This window comes from Cervus elaphus, chromosome 29, assembly GCF_910594005.1.
Source record: "Cervus elaphus chromosome 29, mCerEla1.1, whole genome shotgun sequence".
Classification (NCBI taxonomy): Eukaryota; Metazoa; Chordata; class Mammalia; order Artiodactyla; family Cervidae; genus Cervus; species Cervus elaphus.
In genome coordinates, this window is record NC_057843.1 from 18,489,654 (window position 1) to 18,509,365 (window position 19,712).

The following is a 19,712-nucleotide window of genomic DNA, read 5'->3' on the forward strand; positions in this document are numbered from 1 at the left end:
GATGAATTCCTCACTGTGGTCATACTATACTATATAATGTGCATTATTTACTGCTATATTATAAATAATGGTTAGATATCGTTAGACCTGTGAATACCGGGCATGAAAACATGAGAAAAAGAATATAGCTCAGACACCAGTGAAACATGAGCACTAACTCGGTGAACTCTGACTTACATCCCATTTCTAAGTACTCACTTCACACAGTGGTCAGCCTCCAAGTACCCAGGTAGGAAGATTTAATAGCACTGATTCTTGGCACCAGAATCTAAATGAAACACAGTGTTATAAGGCAAAGTTAACTGTGTTCAAAATCATACTCAATGCTGTTTACTACCCACCTCATAGGTAGACAGAAATGTCCGTGTCCACTATTTGCTGTGAACATCTTGAAGACACAGACCCTGGGTTCTGTTCAAGACAAAACCAGCATATTTTCATTGATACAGGGAAAGTCTGAGGATTTCGACTAGATTCACTAATTTTCTTTTAATAAGTTGTGATATTTTAAAAATAATTGACCAGAGCATTTGAATTCAGAATTTATAAGTGTTTATGCCTTTGAGGACTATATTTAGATGAAAAAAGATTTGGTTTCCTTGCTGTGTCTTTTCCCTGATCCCAAAGCATACAGACCTGTGTCAGGTCCAGAACGCAGGGCAAAGAAGCAAGATGTTGGGCCTCCAGTGACAACATGGACTTTGAAGTTCTAAGAACTAGATGTTCATTGAAAAATTGAATTGCAACTTGCCAAGGTCAGAGAGTGACATTTTCATAAATTAATGCTATCAGAAGCTGCTGGGATTTTCACAATTGTCTTATTTGAAACTAGCAGAAGTCCCATAGAGGTCATACTGATTATGCTGGGAGTAAATCTGAAGACTTCCAATGCATGTAAGAATTTTCTCTGAATACATAGTGATAAAACTCAACTATATTTTTTTATTCTTAAGGAAAAAAATCCTCTGTATGTTTAGTGTCCCTTCAGTTGCTCTAAAATATGTTTCTCTTTTTATGTACTTAACTACCGAAAGTGGTGTGTAAGTTTTTTATCTAGAGGTAACAAAAATTTTAAATTAGAAGTCTCAGTTTGATACACATATGTTTGAATTGCAGCTGGGCATTGGAATAAGAAATGGTAAAACTACAGTGAGGAAGTAACAGAGGATAAAGGAAAGAGAAAGAGAACTAATTTCCCACTTACTTTGAATATATAAGGATCTCTGAAGGGTTCATACCTGGATGAACCCTGAACATAGAATTTATTGGGAATTATTAAATATTTATTTGACATTTTTCGTTTGCCGTTAGGTCCCACATGAAGAATATTCTGAAACCATAATAAGGATTATGATTCTAAAGATGTTATTAAACCTTTCATTATGTTAAAAAAAAAAAGAAAAAGATAGGAAAACCATGACAACTTCTCTGAGATATGAGATGAAGCATCTAAGTGGGAAATAAGAACAAGAAATCTTACTATCCCTGTAATTTCTCTAATCTTGCCTTCATCTGCCAGAACTCACACTCTCTCACTTAACTCATTTCCCTGGGCTTCCCTGGTTGCTCATACGGTAAAGAACCAGCCTGCATGCAGGAGACCCAGGTTCAGCCCCTGGGTCAGGAAGATCTCATGGAGAAGGGAACGGCTACGCACTTCAGTATTCCTGCCTGGAGAATGCCATGGACAGAGGAGCCTGGTGGGCTACAGTCCATGGGATTGCACAGAGTCAGACACATCTGAGCTACATACACACACACACACACACAATCACACACAAAACTCACTTCCCTGTCCTTTAATTTTAAAGAAAACTGTCAATGGGTTGAGGGGGCTGAAGTTTCCTTTGGCAAGAAGAATTGAGGGTAGTAGTTTACAGTCTTTCAGGCAGCAAACCTACTGTCTGTTTCCCTGAAATGCAAAGCAATATTGGGAACAAAAAATGAAAGTTCTATTTGCTAACAGTGTTAAGAGTCCCCTTGAGCAGAGCTCAATGCCTTCTGACCAGGAAGAGGACAGACTGCTGGGTGGCTCCCAGCCCTGCCCCAGCCCTGGCCAGGAAGCCCAGAATGGCTGCCACAAGGAAGCTCGGCCCTGCTAGAGCCATGAACAGCGTGCCTTTCACTTTCTTGGGCAGCAGCACTACCTGTACATTGAAACAGAAAATAACAGACTGAAATGATAACCACCAAACTGTCACAAAGTAAATTAAATTTAAAAATAAGCAAACAAACAAATCAGACAGCACAGTCCCTGGGAATGGAATGTGAAGCACATTTGCGCTCTCAGCTACTCCCCATTGAGTGCCGTTATCCCTGTTAGCAAGTATAATATCTGTCCTAGCCTTCATTCTATGGACTTCAATTATTATATTTTTCTAAATGTGAATAGTCTTTTTCCTTCAGTCATATTCTGATGGATAGCTCTGTTTTGACACCCCTTTGTCTTATCCCTAGACAGATGCCTCTTGCTTGTGAGGTGCCTGAAAAAAAAAATTTTTTTTTTAAGTCAGTACTGTTAAAGCAGACAGTGTTCCTTCTCCTAGACTCTCCCCTGAAACCTTTAAATCTCTTACCTACAATAGGCTCTGCTGACAGTCCTGATCTGAGACGTTAAAAAGGATTTTAGAAAAGATTTGGCTTTTGTTTGTTGTTTGTTGATATCTGGAATAATGGAAGAGTATGATTTCTAGCCTTTCAAACAAAAGGTTTCAGAGCTTGCTTTGAGAGTAGAACTGGTGATTGGAATGCTTACATCTCACCCCACTCATTGGATCATCATTCATGTTATACTGTGGAGCTTGCCAAATGGTGGTTTATCTCTCAGTAGCAAGTAAATAAAAGGAAGTAAATGACCAATAATTTACCCTGTACTTGTTATAAGTAGCTCAAATTACCTAGAACAAACAAACATGTCTCTATTATTACCACATGCTGCAAAAAGATAAAAGTATATGGGAATAATTATATTTGATTGTATAAAGAAGAATGCATATATCATTGCCTTTATGTTTCATACATATGTAACATTTCATCTGTTGAAAAGCAGTAACAGAGCCAAAGCTTAAAGTCTCCTGTGGGTCATGAGGTAGTTCATGAGATTATGGATCTGGAGGAGTATATGTGATGATATATCTGAGGTTAGAATTTGTAGTGTAAGCAGAGAGAGATTGCTATCTCTTTCACTTAGGTACAGCTAAAATACTGAGTAATAACACTCAAACAATTTAGGGGATCTGAAGAGTGTGGTCCTTGAAAGATGAGGACTAATCTCTACTCTTTGCTTTCTCAATTGTTTGTGGAGGAAATTGAAATTAGTTCTTCCACACTTTAGTAGGGGAGCACTGTGTTAAGAAAGTTTTAAAATCTGAGTCCAAATCCAACCTTAGCAAGGATGAAGAATGTGATTGGTGACACCTACATAGGCGAGGGGGAACTAGCCCTGTGTCACTACTTTGCCATCCCTTATTGTCATGGACCTCCCTAGTAGCTCATGGGTAAAGAATCCACCTGCCAATGAGGGAGACCCAGGTTCAATCCCTGGGTCGGGAAGATTTCCTGGAAAAGGAAATGGCAACCTGCTCCAGTATTCTTGCCTGGGAAATCCCATGGACTGAGGAGCCTGCTGGGGTACAGCCCATGGAGTCGCAAGAGTTAGAGATGACTTAGTAACTAAACCACCACCACCACTGTCATGAGGTCACAAAGGGCTGAACTTAGCACGTGCACACACACACGCGCACACACACACACACACACATGCACACACATTCTCATATTATTTCCAGTCTGTTGCTCATCCATTTTATCATCAACTATCTATTCATATGTTTTACAATGGGTGTATTGTACTTCAACTATATAAACTTCTGAACAATAGCCTAGGAAATCAGAATCTATATTCTAGCCAAAATACACTCAAGAGAAATTTAGAGGGCCAGCCTCTAAAAAATTAGAGGACCAGCCTCTAATTTTCTTTCTTCTCTGTGTGGCTACCATTTCAGATGCACGGTTTTCAGGTACCCTCTTTCCATTCCATTGCTCTCTTTTGAGGAACACAGTCTTCTCCCACTTCTTATACATTGCTTCTTCACAATCTCGTACAAATACTTTTCTCTCAGTCTATAAATAATTACTGGTGAGCTCTTTGATATGGTGTTCATTTACCTATAAAGTGATGACTTGGTGATTGCATCTGCTCTGCCTCCTCAGGGATGCTTACGTAATTAATCCCACCTGCACTGGCCACATTTTTTTGCCTATGCTAATTCCTTGGTGTTTTTGTTGTTGTTGTTTTAATATATCCTAGGTCCTTCCTCATCAATTGTCTGTTGGTCAAAGTTCCCTTTAACTACTGTCTCAGGTTTCATCATGGGGAGAATCTAATAATATATGGTTAGAAATGGAGATATGGTCATTTTTCTTTGTTTTGTTTTTTGGTTTTTTGTTTGTTCATTTGCTTAAGACTGCAATGCTTTTAAACTCTAAAAACACTGTGTAAAATCAGTTCCTTAAACTCAAGCATTCCTTAAATTGCTTAGTCAGCACTATGGTATTTTCTCCCAGTCTTGTTTTATTCTAACCTAAAATCTACTGATTAGGTGGATTGCTGTTTCTTCTTGGTGAATTTCTCCCTATATCTGGATATTTCCTGCATATATAATCAAATGTAGCCACTTTTTTTTAAATCAACATTTGAACTCCAAAGTTCTATTATTTTCCTAATATTTGAAAATTTAGGTTTAGTAAAAATTAATATTAACTTTATATTTAACAATCAAGATTTTTGTTATAAATTAACAGCTGAAAAGGAGCTATAGGTCACCTCTGTATTCATTCATTTATTCAACAAATGTTTATTGTATGCCTATATTAAACTAGATAGTATAAAGGGATAAACAAATACGATGTGGGCTCTATTTCTTTGTTTCTTACAGACTGGCAGAATAGATGAATAAAATATTGTATTAAAATTGAACTTACAGGTTAATGGAAAAATTAATAAAATATAGCTCTTTTTCAGTATTCTGAAGCAAGTGAATAAGGTGAAGGTGAAGTGATAGCAAAGATGGTTGTTATCTAGGAAAACTGATGGAAAGAATATTTAACTTGAGATGTAAATGATTTTTTTAAAGGCAAGTCACAAGAGTAGAGGAAAAATACATTCCAATTAGATAGAAATGGATGTTCAAAATCTCCAAAACAGGAAACAATTTGACAAGCTCTAAGAATCAAAAGAAGCCAACATGGCCAGGGTGTAACAGACAAGTAGGTAATAAAAACAGATGAGTCTTAAGAAGTAACCAGGAGCCAGAGATTATTCAGGAATTTGTAGACTATGATACAGGTTTTACATTTTATTGGCATTATAATGGGCAGCAACTGGAAGGTTTTATGCAGAGAAGCAGCATTCTTATATTTATGTTTGCAAAAAGTCACACTGATCACTCTGTGCAGAATGAATTTGAGAGAGTAAATATTGAGACCAGCAAAGTAGTTGCTGCATAGGCCACATAATAGGTGATAGAACTTTGGACTAATCTGAAGTCAGAGGAGATGCTGAGAAAAATCAAGTTTTTTTTTTTTTTTTTTCTTTTTTAAGAGGAAGAGATGAGCAACTGAAAATGGATCCCAAGAGGGTGGGAATGGTAAGGAATCAAAGATGATAACTGGTTTATACCACCAAATGGATGATGATACTAATTGTTGAGAAGGGGAAGTCTGAAATCAAAACAGGTTAGGAAAGCAGGGCAGTGTATTAAGTTTCATTTTGAAAATATTGTTTAAAACACCTGTGAGATAGTCAAGAAGACATGTCAGGTGAGATTCAATGTATGAAACTAGAACTTAAGAGTAGAATTTTTGGATTGAGACATAAATTTGCAAAATGCTACATAGCATAGAAAAAAAATAAGGTCATTGGATTAAATGAAATATTTAGTGAAAACATGAAAAAAAAGGAAGGATATAGGAATCCAGCATATTCTCAGAGTTTGCAGTTTTAGAGTTTACAACTGTAATGGCATTACTTGTTCAAGTTCCTACAATGTGCTAGGCACTTTATTCATTTTAAGTTTTTAAAATACTGATTCATTGTTGAATTTATTAAATACTACTTGATTGGATGAATGTACAGCCTTCAATGAGACATGTTTTCTTTTTTCGAAATATGGTAGGACTTGCTCTCATCTCAGCTAAAGTGTTAAAACTACACATTGATCATAGGTGCCTACTAAGAGAGTCCAAACCATATCCAGAACCTTCACCAAGGGGTTTGAACTGGGAAACTGGTTCACTGACCTAGGTATAAGAGGGCAGCATGATCAGTGAGAAGACTGAGGATGTGAATTTCTTGGAAGAGTCTAACAGAGAGTGTTTTCTGCTCCCTACGTAGTCTAAGTACCAGTACCTCAGAAGAAACACAGCCAGGTCACGTGAGCAGTCCAGAGAACGGAAACTGACATTTAGCCTGAAGCAGGACACTCTCAGCTACAGAAACTAATATCCTCGGCACATGCCGAGGTGGATTGTGGGGAAAGTGGCCTTCACACACTATGATGTTTGTGGGACGTTGTTCCCTGAATAAATCTTAAAGGTTAACTGAGGATGATTTTGGTGATAGCAAAAATGAGAAGGCTGCAGTGGGAGTGACCTGCACTTTCTGAATCTGGACTGAGGTGGGAAAGAAGGAATGTAACTGGCTTTAGTCTTCACCAGACAGCCTCTCCAAAGGGATTACCTGTGGGAAGGAAGGCAACCTCACAGAAAGAGTCTGTGGAGAGTTTCCCACCAGAGGAAAGGTTGAGGAGAGAGTCATTAGAAGTTAAGAAGGGGGAATGGGCTGTGTCAGAGGATCAGTGTGTGGTGGTCAAAAAACTCCACATGGCCCGCAATCTACATGTGCATCTCTATTCCTGCCTATAAATAGGTTCTCAGTACCATCTTTCTAGATTCCAAATATATGTCTTCATATACAGTATTTGTTTTTCTCTTTCTAACTTACTTCACTCTGTATAATAGGCTCTAGGTTTGTCTCCCTCATTTCAACTGACTCAAATTTGTTCCTTTTTATGGCTAAATATTATTCCATTGTAGGAATAATACTTATTCCATTTAGTGTTAAATGGAATAAGTATTTCCATTACTTATTGAAACATGGTAGGACTTGCTTCTTTATCCACTTATCTGTCAATGGACATCTAGGTTGCTTCCATGTCCTGAGCAAAGGAAGGAGAGTGTGGGGCAAACAGTGAGCAGCATTAGAATTTATACACTACCATGTTTAAAATAGTTCACTGGTGGGAAGTTGCTGGGAGCACAGGGAGCTCAGCCTCATGCTCTGTTTCAACCTAGATGGGTAGGACGGGGATGCAGGGGGGAGGCTCTAGAGGGAGGGGATATACATATACTTATGGCTGATTCATGTAGTTGTATGGCAGAAACCATCACAGCATATAGCAATTATCCTCCAATTGGAAAAAAAAAAAAATTAAAGAAACCACTAAGGTGCCCTGTGAGAAAACAGGCTTCGATGCAAGGGGTTGTCAGGTCATCTAACACCCGAGGACCCGAATCCAGAAAATGGCGGAACCAGACACCTGTGATTTTTTTCTTTTCCTTATTTTCTAATTCCACTTTCACCTTACCCTTGTTCCTGACCCTGAAGGAACTAGAGGTAGTTGTTAGAGGAGGGTGAGAAGATGAAGCAAGGAAGAGAATAAACATCCATTTTACCCTCCTTTGCCATTAAGGCTGGTTGGTTTCAATCTGAGGGGAAGGGTAGCAACAGTGCTCTGAGGAGATGAGAAACAAGGAATTGACTGAGCATTTGACATTTTGAATTATATTGAAATGGACTTTTAATATATATGAAAATGAAGACTGTCCATTAACATTCAGAAGTAATGGTACAGTAATGGTTATTCTCAAGCTACTATAAAAAGGAAGGGAAGGAAGGGTGACAGAATGGGTTTGAGGGACAGTGGTAAGAGAAAAATTAAAATACTTTTTTTTTTTTGCACCCTTCTGAAAATAGCTTATAAATAACTTAGTAGTTCTAATTAGAAATTATTCCTAAACTTTTATTACTACCTTCAATGATGTGTATGTAACAGGAAAACTCAAATTGAGACAGAACAACTATCTTTGGCAACACATGCTTAAGAATAAGACAGCCCTAAATGTTCAAGGTTGATTTAAAACAAAACAAAGGAAAACTGTTTCATTCACATGAAATCAAACACAGAGAAAATGCTAGAAATATGCAGAGTGATCTATTGCATTTTCTTTCCCATTATCAGTTTCACCACAGCTTTCTGAAAATTGAGACCAGCAATTAGAGTAATAAGTGAGGTATACTAATTGTCCCAGTGCAGTCCAATAGACCTCTCTGTGATAATGGAAATGCTCTATTACCTGCTCAGTCCATCACGACAGACGCTAAGCCACATGGGACTGCAGAGAACCCAAAATGGAGCTCGTGTAATGTAGGAACTAATTTTTAAATTTTAACTTTAAATTCATTTAAACTGAAATTTAAATAGCTGCTTATGGCTGGTTCACAGGTCCAGTCTCTTTAAGGAACAATACTTATCTGCAAGCATGTAGGATGCAAACACTAATTTAGAACTAACAAAAATATTTCCTACCTTAAAAAGTCTTGGACTTTTGGTCAAGGATCCTGTGGGCACACCTTTTGCTCTTGCTATGTTACTTTCTGCTTAATCTGTAATGCTCTTGGCCTCTTGTATTAGCCTGGCTAGTGCTTTTATAATATTTAAAGGAAGGAGAGTCTCTCTCTCATGTAGAAAGCATCCTAATTAAGACAAATAAGTCATGCTGCTTTTGTTTATGTCACAGTTTTCCCTGTAGCTAGAATTAAGTGATGCTGTCAAAGGGCAGTGCTAATGTTTGATGGTTTTTAATATTTTTGTCCATATCAAATGACTAAATAAATGTAATCAATATTCTCAATTCCTAACTCTCTAGTAATTATTCCAATAAAGAGATATTCATGCTACCAAGCATCAATACATGCTCTTCATAGCCCTAATAAATCTGCTCCCAGAAAATAAACCGTGTTCATCTAGGGTTTTAGAGAGAATATTAGCAAACACCAAGCTCAGAATGTGATTAACCAAGTTTTTCAGCACATGATGCTGAAAATCCAAAAATCCATCCATATTTTTGGATTTTCAAACCCAAACATTTAATGAAAACTATAAAAAATAAGAATCATATCTGCAAAGGAGCTGCATATTATATTTAGGTCAGCTCCTGAAGCAAATAACTCACATGGGGAGTTTAAATAGCACTGGCTTTTCATAAGAACTCATTTTCTAAATGCCATCTTATAAAAAGAACAAAATAATAATAATATCAAGAGTTAATATGTAATCTTTGCTGGCTGACTTTGTTTTAAGATTTTTAAGAGTTCCATACAAGAACCCCATAAAGCCCTGGAGAAGGAAATGGCAACCCACTCCAGTATTCTTGCCTGGAAAAACCCCATGGACCGAGGATCCTGGTAGGCTACAGTCCATGGGGTCGGAAAGAGTCGGACACGACTGAGCGACTTCACTTCACTTCATGTTGGAGTCAGTGGTAATCACTGCAAGGAAGGAAGCTATAAGCTGGCAAACTGGGTTGAGAAAAATCTGCCAAAATGCAGGCAGATATGGGACTTGCCTTGTGGTCCAGTGGCTAAAACTCCGAGCTCCTAGTGCAGGGGGTCTGGGCTCGATCCCTGGTCAGGGAACTAGATTCCACATGCCACAACTGAGAACTGGTACAGCCAAATAAATAAATATATAAAAAAAAAAAAAAAGAACCCCATAAAGTAAACACTATTTTATTCCCATTGTATAAATTAAGAAAGTGGCTTTAAGAAGACTGCCCAAGGCCATATAACTGGGGTAGAAGGGTTGTGGTATTGATGATACGATCCGGGTATGTCTTACTCCAGAACTTTTACCTCTTATTTATTTCATATTCAAAAACATACATTCAAGATAAACCTTTTATATATTAATGTGCTAAGATAAGCCTTTAACAAGGCTTGTCATTGACAAGGCAGTGCCAACCTCCTTCCCAATTCAGTCTGAAATTTTTCAGCATGCTAAAACCCTTTTTTGGTGACTTGCAATTAGGTCAGCTACTGGGTATATAGGTTGACTTTGGTGGTTGAGTTCCTAAGTCGTGTCCGACGCTTGTGATCCCATGGGCTGTGGCCTGCTAGGCTCCTTTGTCCATGAGATTCTCCAGGCCAGAATACTGGAGTGGGTTGCCATTTCCTTCTTCAATAGGTTGACTTTATTGAATATTAAATAATTACAGTTTTACTTGGTAAAGTCTTCAAGATTATATAAGAGAATGAGGAATAAACATTTTCAATATCCTAGTCATTCTAGAAATATTTGTATCACACACACACTTATACAATATAAGCAGATCCAGGAACTCACATCTTATTTACAGATCTAACTTGTACAAGAAATACTAACACAGGAAAGGACCTCAGCATCAAATGATTGGAACAGGTATTACATTATGTTATCAATGTCTACAAGAGAGAAAAGCACCTTGATTTCAGAGGGTCTAAGACAATTGTATGAAATGGTAGGGTATAAACTTTGCCTTCGATTCTTTACAATCCAGATAAGTAAGGCAAAAAAACAAAAGGTGCTGTACAAACAACAGGAATATATTTTTCACAGTTCAGAGGCTGGGAAGGCCAAGATCAAGGTGCTGGTTGACTCAGCTCCCCAGTGAGGGCACTCTTCTTGGCTTGCAGATGGCCAACTTTCAGCTGTCTACTCACAAGGCAGACAGAGAGGTGGAGAAGAAAGCTTTCTGATGTCTTTTCTTAATGGGCACTAGTTACATCAGGAGAGAGCTTCACCCTCATGACCTCCTCTAAACCTGATTCCCAAAGAAAGGCAATGCCATAGAATGGTCAAGCTACCACACAATTGCACTCAACTCACACCCTACCAAAATGATGCTCAAAATTCTTCAGGCCAGGCTTCAACATTTTGTGAACCATGAACTTCCAGATATTCAAGCTGGATTTAGAAAAGGCAGAGGAAGCAGAGATCAAATTTCCAACATCCGTTGGATCATCGAAAAAGCAGGAGTTCTAGAAAAATGTCTACTTCTGCTTTATTGACTACACCAAAGCCTTTGTGTTCAGTTCAGTTGCTCAGGTGTCTGACTCTTTGCAACCCCACGGACTACAGCAGACCAGGCCTCCCTGTCTATCACCAACTCCTTGAGTTTACTCAAACTCATGTCCATTAAGTCGGTGATGCCACCCAATAATCTCATCCTCTGTCATCCCCTTCTCCTCTCACCTTCAATCTTTCCCAGCATCAGGGTCTTTTCTAATGAGTCAGTTCTTCATATCAAGTGGCCAAAGTATTGCAGCTTCAGCTTCAGCATCAGTCCTTCGAATGAGTATTCAGGACTGATCTCTTTTAGGATGGACTGATTTGTATCTCCTTGCAGTCCAAGGGACTCTCAAAAGTCTTCTCCAATACCACAGTTCAAAGCATCAATTCTTCGGTGCTCAGCTTTCTTTATAGTCCAACTCTCACATCCATACATGACTACTGGAAAAACCATAGCTTTGACTAGATGGACCGTTGTTGGCAAAGTAATGTCTCTGTATTTTAATATGCTGTCTAGGTTTGTCATAACTTTTCTTTCAAGGAGCAGGCGTCTTTTAATTTCATGGCTGCCGTCACCATCTGCACTGATTTTGGAGCCCCCAAAATAAAGTCTGTCACTATTTCTATGGTTTCCCCATCTATTTGCCATGAAGTGATAGGACCAGATGTCATGATCTTAGTTTTCTGAATGTTGAGTTTTAAGCCAACTTTTTCACACTTCTCTTGACTGTGTAGATCACCAAAAACTGTGGAAAATTCTTAAAGAGATGGGAATACACAGACCACCTGACCTACCTCCTGAGAAATCTGTATGCAGGTCAAGAAGTTAGAACTAGACATGGAACCATAGACTGGTTCCAATTCAGGAAAGGAGTACACCAAGGCTGTATATTGTCACCCTGCTTATTTAACTTATATGCAGAGTACATCATGAGAAATGCTGGACTGGATGAAGCACAAACTGGAATCAAGATTGCCAGGAGAAATATCAATAACCTCAGATATGCATATGACACCACCCTTATGGCAGAAAGTGAAGAGGAACTAAAGAGCCTCTTGATGAAAGTGAAAGAGGAGAGTGAAAAAGTTGGCTTAAAACTCAACATTCAGAAAACTAAGATCATGGCACCTGATGCCATCACTTCATGGCCAATAGATGGGGAAACATTGGAAACAGTGACAAACTTTATTTTTTTGGGCTCCAAAATCACTGCAGATGGTGACTGAAATTAAATTTCAGCCATGAAATTAAAAGATTCTTGCTCCTTGGTAGAAAAGTCATGACCAACCTAGACAGCATACTAAAAAGCAGAGACATTACTTGCCATCAAAGGTCCATCTAGTCAAAGCTATGGTTTTCCATATGTATGAATGTGAGAGTTGGACTATAAAGAAAGCTGAGCACTGAAGAATTGATGCTTTTGAACTGTGGTTTTGGAAGAGATTCTTGAGAGCACCTTAGACAGCAAGGAATTCCACCAGTCCATACTAAAGGAAATCAGTCCTGAATATTTACTGGAAGGACTGATGCTGAAGCTGAAACTCCAGTAGTTTGGCCAATGACTGATGCTAAGAACTGACTCATTTGAAAAGATCCTGATTTTGGGAAAGATTGTAGGTGAGAGGAGAAGGTGACAACAGAGGACGAGATGGTTGGATGGCATCACCGACTCAGTGGACATGAGTTTGAGTAAACTCTGGGAGTTGGTGATGAACAGGGAGGCCTGGTGTGCGGCAGTTTGTGGGGTCACAAACAGTTGGAAATGACTGAGTGACTGAACTGAAATGAACTGAAACCTGATTACCTCCCACAAGCCCCATCTCCAAATACCATCACATTAGCAATTAGGGCTTCAACATACAAATTTTTAAGGGGACATAATTCAGCTCACAGACAGTCCATTACATTCAAACTCCAGGGCAAAAGATCTCAGTGACTCTTGGCAGTAGAGGGACTAGAGCATCAGAGGAGAAGTGAAAGGTAAAGCACAGAAATGCCAAGGGCATCCAGATTATGGTCAACTGTAACTGCCAGAGTAAGGAGTTTGACACTGTATACAACTGACCTCGGTCAAAGTTGTTAACCAAAGATCATTGGGTGAGCTGTTATGGGATGTCTTAACGATAGAGGCAACACAGAGATATTTGATATGGGATGACTTTTCCCAATGTGAATGTGCCATATATTACCTTAATATAAGATTAATTTTATAAGAAATGTGTTTTTTAAAATGAGTGTCAAATATGTCTGACAACAAAAGAAACTTTTATCAGCTAGGGACACAGCCAGGGACACAGAAATCAGCTAGGGACACGGGACCTCTTTCTCAAGCTAACACCTAGAAATATATACCAGCTAGTGTATATGGCGGGGAAGGCAATGGCACCCCACTCCAGCGTTCTTGCCTGGAGAGTCCCCGGGATGGGGTCGCACAGAGTCAGACACGACTGAAGTGACTTAGCAGCAGCAGCAGCAGTGTATATGGTGGGGGTAGGGGGGAGCTTGTTTGGGGGATGAGAGAAAAGGGACAAAGAACTTGGCTGTCATTCAAATTTGGCTTTGACAAATACTAAAGTGGGAGGCAAAAAAGCAGTGTCACTCCAATTTGCTAACACAGCTTTTCTCAGCTCGGTATTTACAAAAATGCTGATTTATGGCATTATGTTAAGAAGCACAGTGACTATAACCTCATCTATTCATCTCTTTTTTTCTCTTACGTAAAATGAAATATAAGTTTTCAAATAATTAGAGAATGGGCATTGAAGGTATAGAGGGAGAACCAAAAAAAAAAAAAAAAATCTCCTTAACAAAAAACTATGAAGTTGGTGTTTCAGGGAAATAGCAAAATCTAGTACTCTAAATTACTTACTTGCATTTTTTTCTGCTCTTTTACTCCAAATTTTATAACCTTAATCAAAGAATAATCTTTGGAGTTAGTTTCCTAAACACATAGTGCAAATAGTCGATTGAAGTTTTTATTTATAAAACTGTCACATTTATCTTAGAAGAATTCTTATCACTTTCTTAAGAGTAGCTTAACAGGACAATAATGACAAGGTCAGGAAAGAGAAATCTGTGTCCTTTGAGCATTTTTCTGTTTAGTAAGCAAGTAACTTTACTGTTTACAAGCTCCCCTTTTTAAAAGAAAGCACAGATACAGATATTTATATATGTTTTCTAATTGAGAGCTTTTATGTTTTACAATATTCTCTTCTTTTAAGGATAATTTCTCTTAAACTTTATCATTCCCAAAATTGTTTTCTCTAAGATTTTTCATTTTTGTGTATGTCTTATATTATTTATGCAGTACTATTTTCATATGTAGGCTACTAATAAATAATAGTTGGCAGAACCATTTTTACTAACTTTTGTGCTACTATATTTAGAAATGATGTAATGCTCATCTTCAGGTATACAGTTCTTGACATATGCTAAGTAAATTTAAATATATTTAAATACAGGAATAATTTGGGCAGTGATCATTTTAGTAATTCTATTCCAGATTCTCTTTCAACTTAGAAATTATATCGATTGTCCCTACCTCCTGTTTGGGAGGATGGGTGAAATCTCTATTAACCCTAGGTGAATGTTCATTGCTATGCACAGATAACCTTCATGATTATGAGTGATAATTTTTGCTGAATCAATTTTCTCTCTTTTTTCCCCCCCTTTTCTTCTTCCCTTCCTTCCTTTCTTTTAGTAAAATAAAAATGGTTATATATGCCATGTGACTGACCAGAGTTGTAGAATTTTAATGGAGTCTCTCTTTGGGGAGGATATACATATAACTAGATCAGTTACTGTAAACTACATAAAACAGACAATTCCTGCCTGAGCAGTTTTACCTGATTTTCATAATATTTTATATTACTTCAATAACTTATGAAGGGCAAAAGAAAGTACTTTGGGGTTAGAACAGGGGTAGAGAGTAGGACATAGAGGCCTTCTCATGTAACTGGTGTCAGTATTCTTTAGAAAACTCAGTACAGTTCATTTACAGTGATTAAGAACAAAACTTTAGGAGATATTTTTACAAAGGATACAAGGCAGCTTTAATCTGAGATGTAAAATGAGAATACTAGTAGATTTACTAATGCAAGGATGAGGAAAGTGAAGCCAACAAAAGACACCAGATCTCAATTAATAACATCCAAGGGGTGACTGAATCTTTCTTATGCAGAATTTTTCTCTAACTCCTGTGGCATATCTATCTACTTACCTTATGGGTCCCTAGGGCTCCTGTCTAAAATTGAGAACTAATCATCTTTCCTTACACACCAGCATTTTCCCCTGCACTCTCTATACACTCTATGGGGGGGGGGGGATATATATATATATATATATATATATATAGTTATATAGTTCAATAATCCATAGAGTAGTTGCTGTATGTCTGCAACAAAGTGTTCATCATCTATTTTCAATGGAAATTAAGTATGATATCGCCTTTCTTTCGTAAAATTTAATTTCTATTTCTGAAAATTCTTCAGTTATTCTTTCCTACATTTTTATTTTATGAAATGACGATCGAGAGATTGTGTTTGTGGTGTTTTAGGATAAAAGTTGTATAATCCTCTCTTTCCCCCTAGTTACTTTATTTGTATTTGTATTTCTCAGTGAAAACCCCAACTGTGAACTAGGTTTCTCAAATGCTTTTCTAGTTCATTTACTTGTAGCTTGAAGACTTCAGTTAACCTCAGAGTTACCTGGGACCTTGTTAAAAGTGTAGAATCTTGCTACCACCAGTCTCTCCCATGAGATTCTGGCATTCTTATCTTATCCTTAATTTACTTTGCATTTGTCCAGTTACTGTGTAAGTTGATTCCCTTAGATACAAAGAATGCCATCCATTCAATGAGTTGTATCCACCCAGACCATTTGAAATTTACTGAGTATTTCAATTTTCTTGAATGAGTTGGACACATTTTGAATTTCATAGGTTTTGGTGTGAGCAGATCTACTAATTACAACCTCGTTTCTATAGAACTGCAAACAGTTTGTCGAGTGGAACGCTGGCTGTTCACAAACTGGGAATTGCCTGCATTCTTCTGAGAGCTAACCGTTCCTACTTGAGGGAGGCCTCAAGTGACAGGTGCTCAGCTCTTCTGTTGCCTCTAAGCTTAATGTTTTATTAAGCTTAGAGGTGGGTTAAACCGCTGTGTTCTAAATGAACCCGTTAAGCTTTTCAACCTGCCCCATAAAGCTATCCCATAACTTCTCACTGTATTATTATTTGCTTTGAGATTGCCCTGTAAAAGGCAAGGTATCTGGTGGCTGCGCTGGGGACCGGGTGAGGCAGGCGGGTTCCTTCAGTGCCCCGGGCCTCTCTAGGCGCCCCGGCGGAGCCTGGGATCCACTTTTCCCCTCCCGCGCAGCCGAAAAGGGCCGAGCAGCAGAGCGCTCCCCGGGGGCATTGTGTGTGAGCTGGCCTGGAGATCCCAGGCCCAGGGGGCAGCTCCACCCGAGAAGACTAGACACGCCTCAGACCGGGCAAACTCCCGGCCTCCTCTGGCCTCAAGCCAGCAGCCGCCGCCCGCCACCTCCTTTCCTCCTCCGCAGCTGCCCTGGCCGCCCCGCCGGGCCCCGAACTCGCTGGCGCCGGAGAGCTCGGCCCCTCGGCCCACGGCGCCGGCAGCGCGGCTGGGACGGGACCGATGTGGCGCATGCGTGGTGGCGCCACCAGGCGCGGGAGCTGTGGCGGCGGGGAAGGCGGCGGGGACAGCCGCGGGCAAGGCCGCCCAGGCCGCGTTCGTGGGGGTGGCGGCAGCGGCGGCGGCGTGGGCTGGCGAGGCCGTGCGGGCGGCGCCCGACAGCAGCTGGAGGAGCGGTTCGCTGACTTGGCGGCGAGCCATCTGGAGGCCATCTGCGCGCGGGACGAGCGGGACCGGCAGAACGCGAGGCTGCGCGAGGAGAACGCCCGGCTGCGGCTCGAGAACCGGCGGCTGAAGCGCGAGAACCGCAGCCTCTTTCGTCAGGCCTTGCGGTTCCCTGGCGAGGGCAGCGACGGGGCGTCCGCGGACTCGGCGAGGGCGACCCCGGTCCCGGAGGAGGCCAGCACGAACCGGAGGGCGAGGGGCGGCGGCCCCGAGGACGAGCCGGGGAGCCCCAGGGCCCTTAGAGCCCGGCTTGAGAAGCTGGAAGCCATGTACCGCCGGGCCTTGCTGCAGCTGCACCTCGAACAGAGGGGGCCGCGACCGCGTGGGGACAAGGAGGAGCCCTCTCTGGGCAGCCCTGACTCAGGCCTCCGAGTCCCAGAGCCAGAGCCCTCCGAGCCCTGGCCGTAGCCGAGGCCGCAGCCTGGAGAGGCGGGGCCTCGCGCAGGCTCCTCCTCCGCTCAGTGCTGCCCCCACCTGGCGCACGCCCGAGCCGCGCGCTCCCGCCTCGGCCTGGCCCTGACACTTCCGGGGGCGAGCTTTCTGCCGGCAGAGGTCGGGGAGGGCGTGGGGCTGCGTGGGTCCCGCAGTGTACAGAGCGCCTGTCTCTGGCGAGTGCTAGCTTCGGTGGAGAGAGACCTAGCACCGGAGGGGCGGGCTTTAAAACAGCGTGAAATAGGTGGCAGTCGACCCTTCCTAATGCCTGAACTTTTCTGGGTGTGGTGAGGACCTGTGGTATTTTTCCCTCTGTTTCGGTTCTTCCAGGGATGATAGTACATTTTGATTTGGCTGGGTTTGTTTTTCATCATCTCCTAAAGCCTCCAGCTAGTCTCTCTCATGTGGCCAGCATTTTAAGTGTTTGGTTTGTTTTTTATAAGTCGGTGTTACTTTGGTATCCTGTGAAGAATCACCCGTTAATGCACAAGGTGATGTTTATAATTTAGAAATTCATGTCTGCCCTGGTTCTAGTCCTTATACATCTAATATATACTGATTTGTTAATCCCACTCCCCCATCATCCACCTGCTCTGGGAAATGTTAAACTATCTTCCTATAAGTAATCCTTCGAACTGATAAATAAATTTGGTGCACGGAAACTAACCTAAAGCTATCCCACGACTGTTATTTAAAGTGTGTTAAGTGTTTACGCGTTTCCTTAATATCTGAACTTGATTATCCTTTGTAAGCTATCATTCTCTTTTCACTTTATGTAACAATGATCTTTTAAAATAATCAAAAAAATTAGATAATCTAAACATTATTTTGTAATTTGCGCACGTTTTAGACTTGACAGAATGTAGCACACAGCTATTTTGCCTAATACGCTAATGTTTAAAAATTTTTAAGAAATTATGAATTATATGTGCATCAAAAGCCCCAAAACAACATAAGTCTCAATTGTAATTTCAATTCCAAAAAAATGAGATTAGTCTTAACAAATATTCTAAGATCAGTTGATTGTACTTTGTCAGTGAGTAACACTTTTGCCTATTAATGAATAGGGTGACATTGTACCTGGTAGAAATCATACGTATAAAAGAGTGTTTAAGTGGTGGAAAACACTTCAGTTTAAGAAGAAAAAAAAAGAGTTTTGTTACAGTTAGAAAAAAATAATAAATTAGAGTTTTTGTTTTATTTGTGGCATACTCCAGAAGTTTCATAGCCTATTTTATGAAACAAGTTGCGGAGGAAAATAGTTTCGAGATTTTTCTAATCCTGGGTATTGAAGACACTTTGTACATTTCACTTAAAGATAGTTGATAGTTGTGAACATTAAGATCTTCCTCTATGACCAAGAAATATTAGAAGAAACTTGGTGAGAATAAGTAGGTATGTGAAAAGTAGTTCTATTTTTCTAATAGGGAAAGAATTAAAACATTTTTAGGAGACACTAAGAGTTGAAGAATAGGCAAAAAGCAGATTGTCCCTATTCCTACTTTGGGTGTAAATTAGTTAATCTCTCTAAGCCTTAGTTTTTCCCCCATTAAAAATTTGTCACCATTAAAATTTTTATAACTACCTCAAAATGTTATAAAAATTTTATTGAGATGCTATATGCAGAATGCCTGCTTCAGAATAAGGGCTGTGTCAATTTAAAATCTAAAAGGTGCAAGTTCAAAGTAAATGTTTTACTTATACTTTCCTTCTGTATTTTGCTCCCATGTGAATTTATGGGTTTTAGTAGATATGTAGATTTCAAATGCACTGACATTTTTTCTCTCCTTTTAAGCAAATGGGAGTTAAAGGTTTTATAATAAGGAAATAATATAAAAAATTAGAAATAATTCCCAGTTGTGTCAATTGCCAATTCAAGAACTAAGCAAAATATTCAGTTTACCTAGTTTTAAACACCTTTTGTATTAAAATAATGCACAATGTAAATATGGTAAAAAAAATTTTTGTAAAATACTGAGGTACACACACTAATGAGGAAGTTTTTTGAGCATAATTCCTGAAAGGTCTTAAAAATTCTGAAACCCAAATGCCCCATAACTTGAATTAAGGCTAGTATGTATTTCAACTTTGGAATTTCCCCTCTGTTAACTGATAAGGCATCATGTAGTTTATAAAAGATGTTTTATTTTATCAAAATAAGTACTGGTTTAAGAAATGGATAAAGTTGATTTTAGAAAAGTTTTATCTAGGTTCTAGTTTGATTTAAAATAACCT

At 39.6% G+C, this 19,712-nt stretch overlaps 1 protein-coding gene across 1 annotated transcript; it reads left to right on the forward strand.

Moving 5' to 3' along the window:
• Nucleotides 1–16,695: 16,695 nt before the first annotated feature.
• Nucleotides 16,696–18,143, forward strand: TUSC1 (tumor suppressor candidate 1). The gene has a single exon (XM_043891238.1). The coding sequence runs from the start codon at nt 16,824–16,826 to the stop codon at nt 17,451–17,453; it is 630 nt and encodes a 209-aa protein (XP_043747173.1). The 5' UTR covers nt 16,696–16,823; the 3' UTR covers nt 17,454–18,143.
• The last annotated feature ends 1,569 nt before the right edge of the window (nt 18,144–19,712 follow it).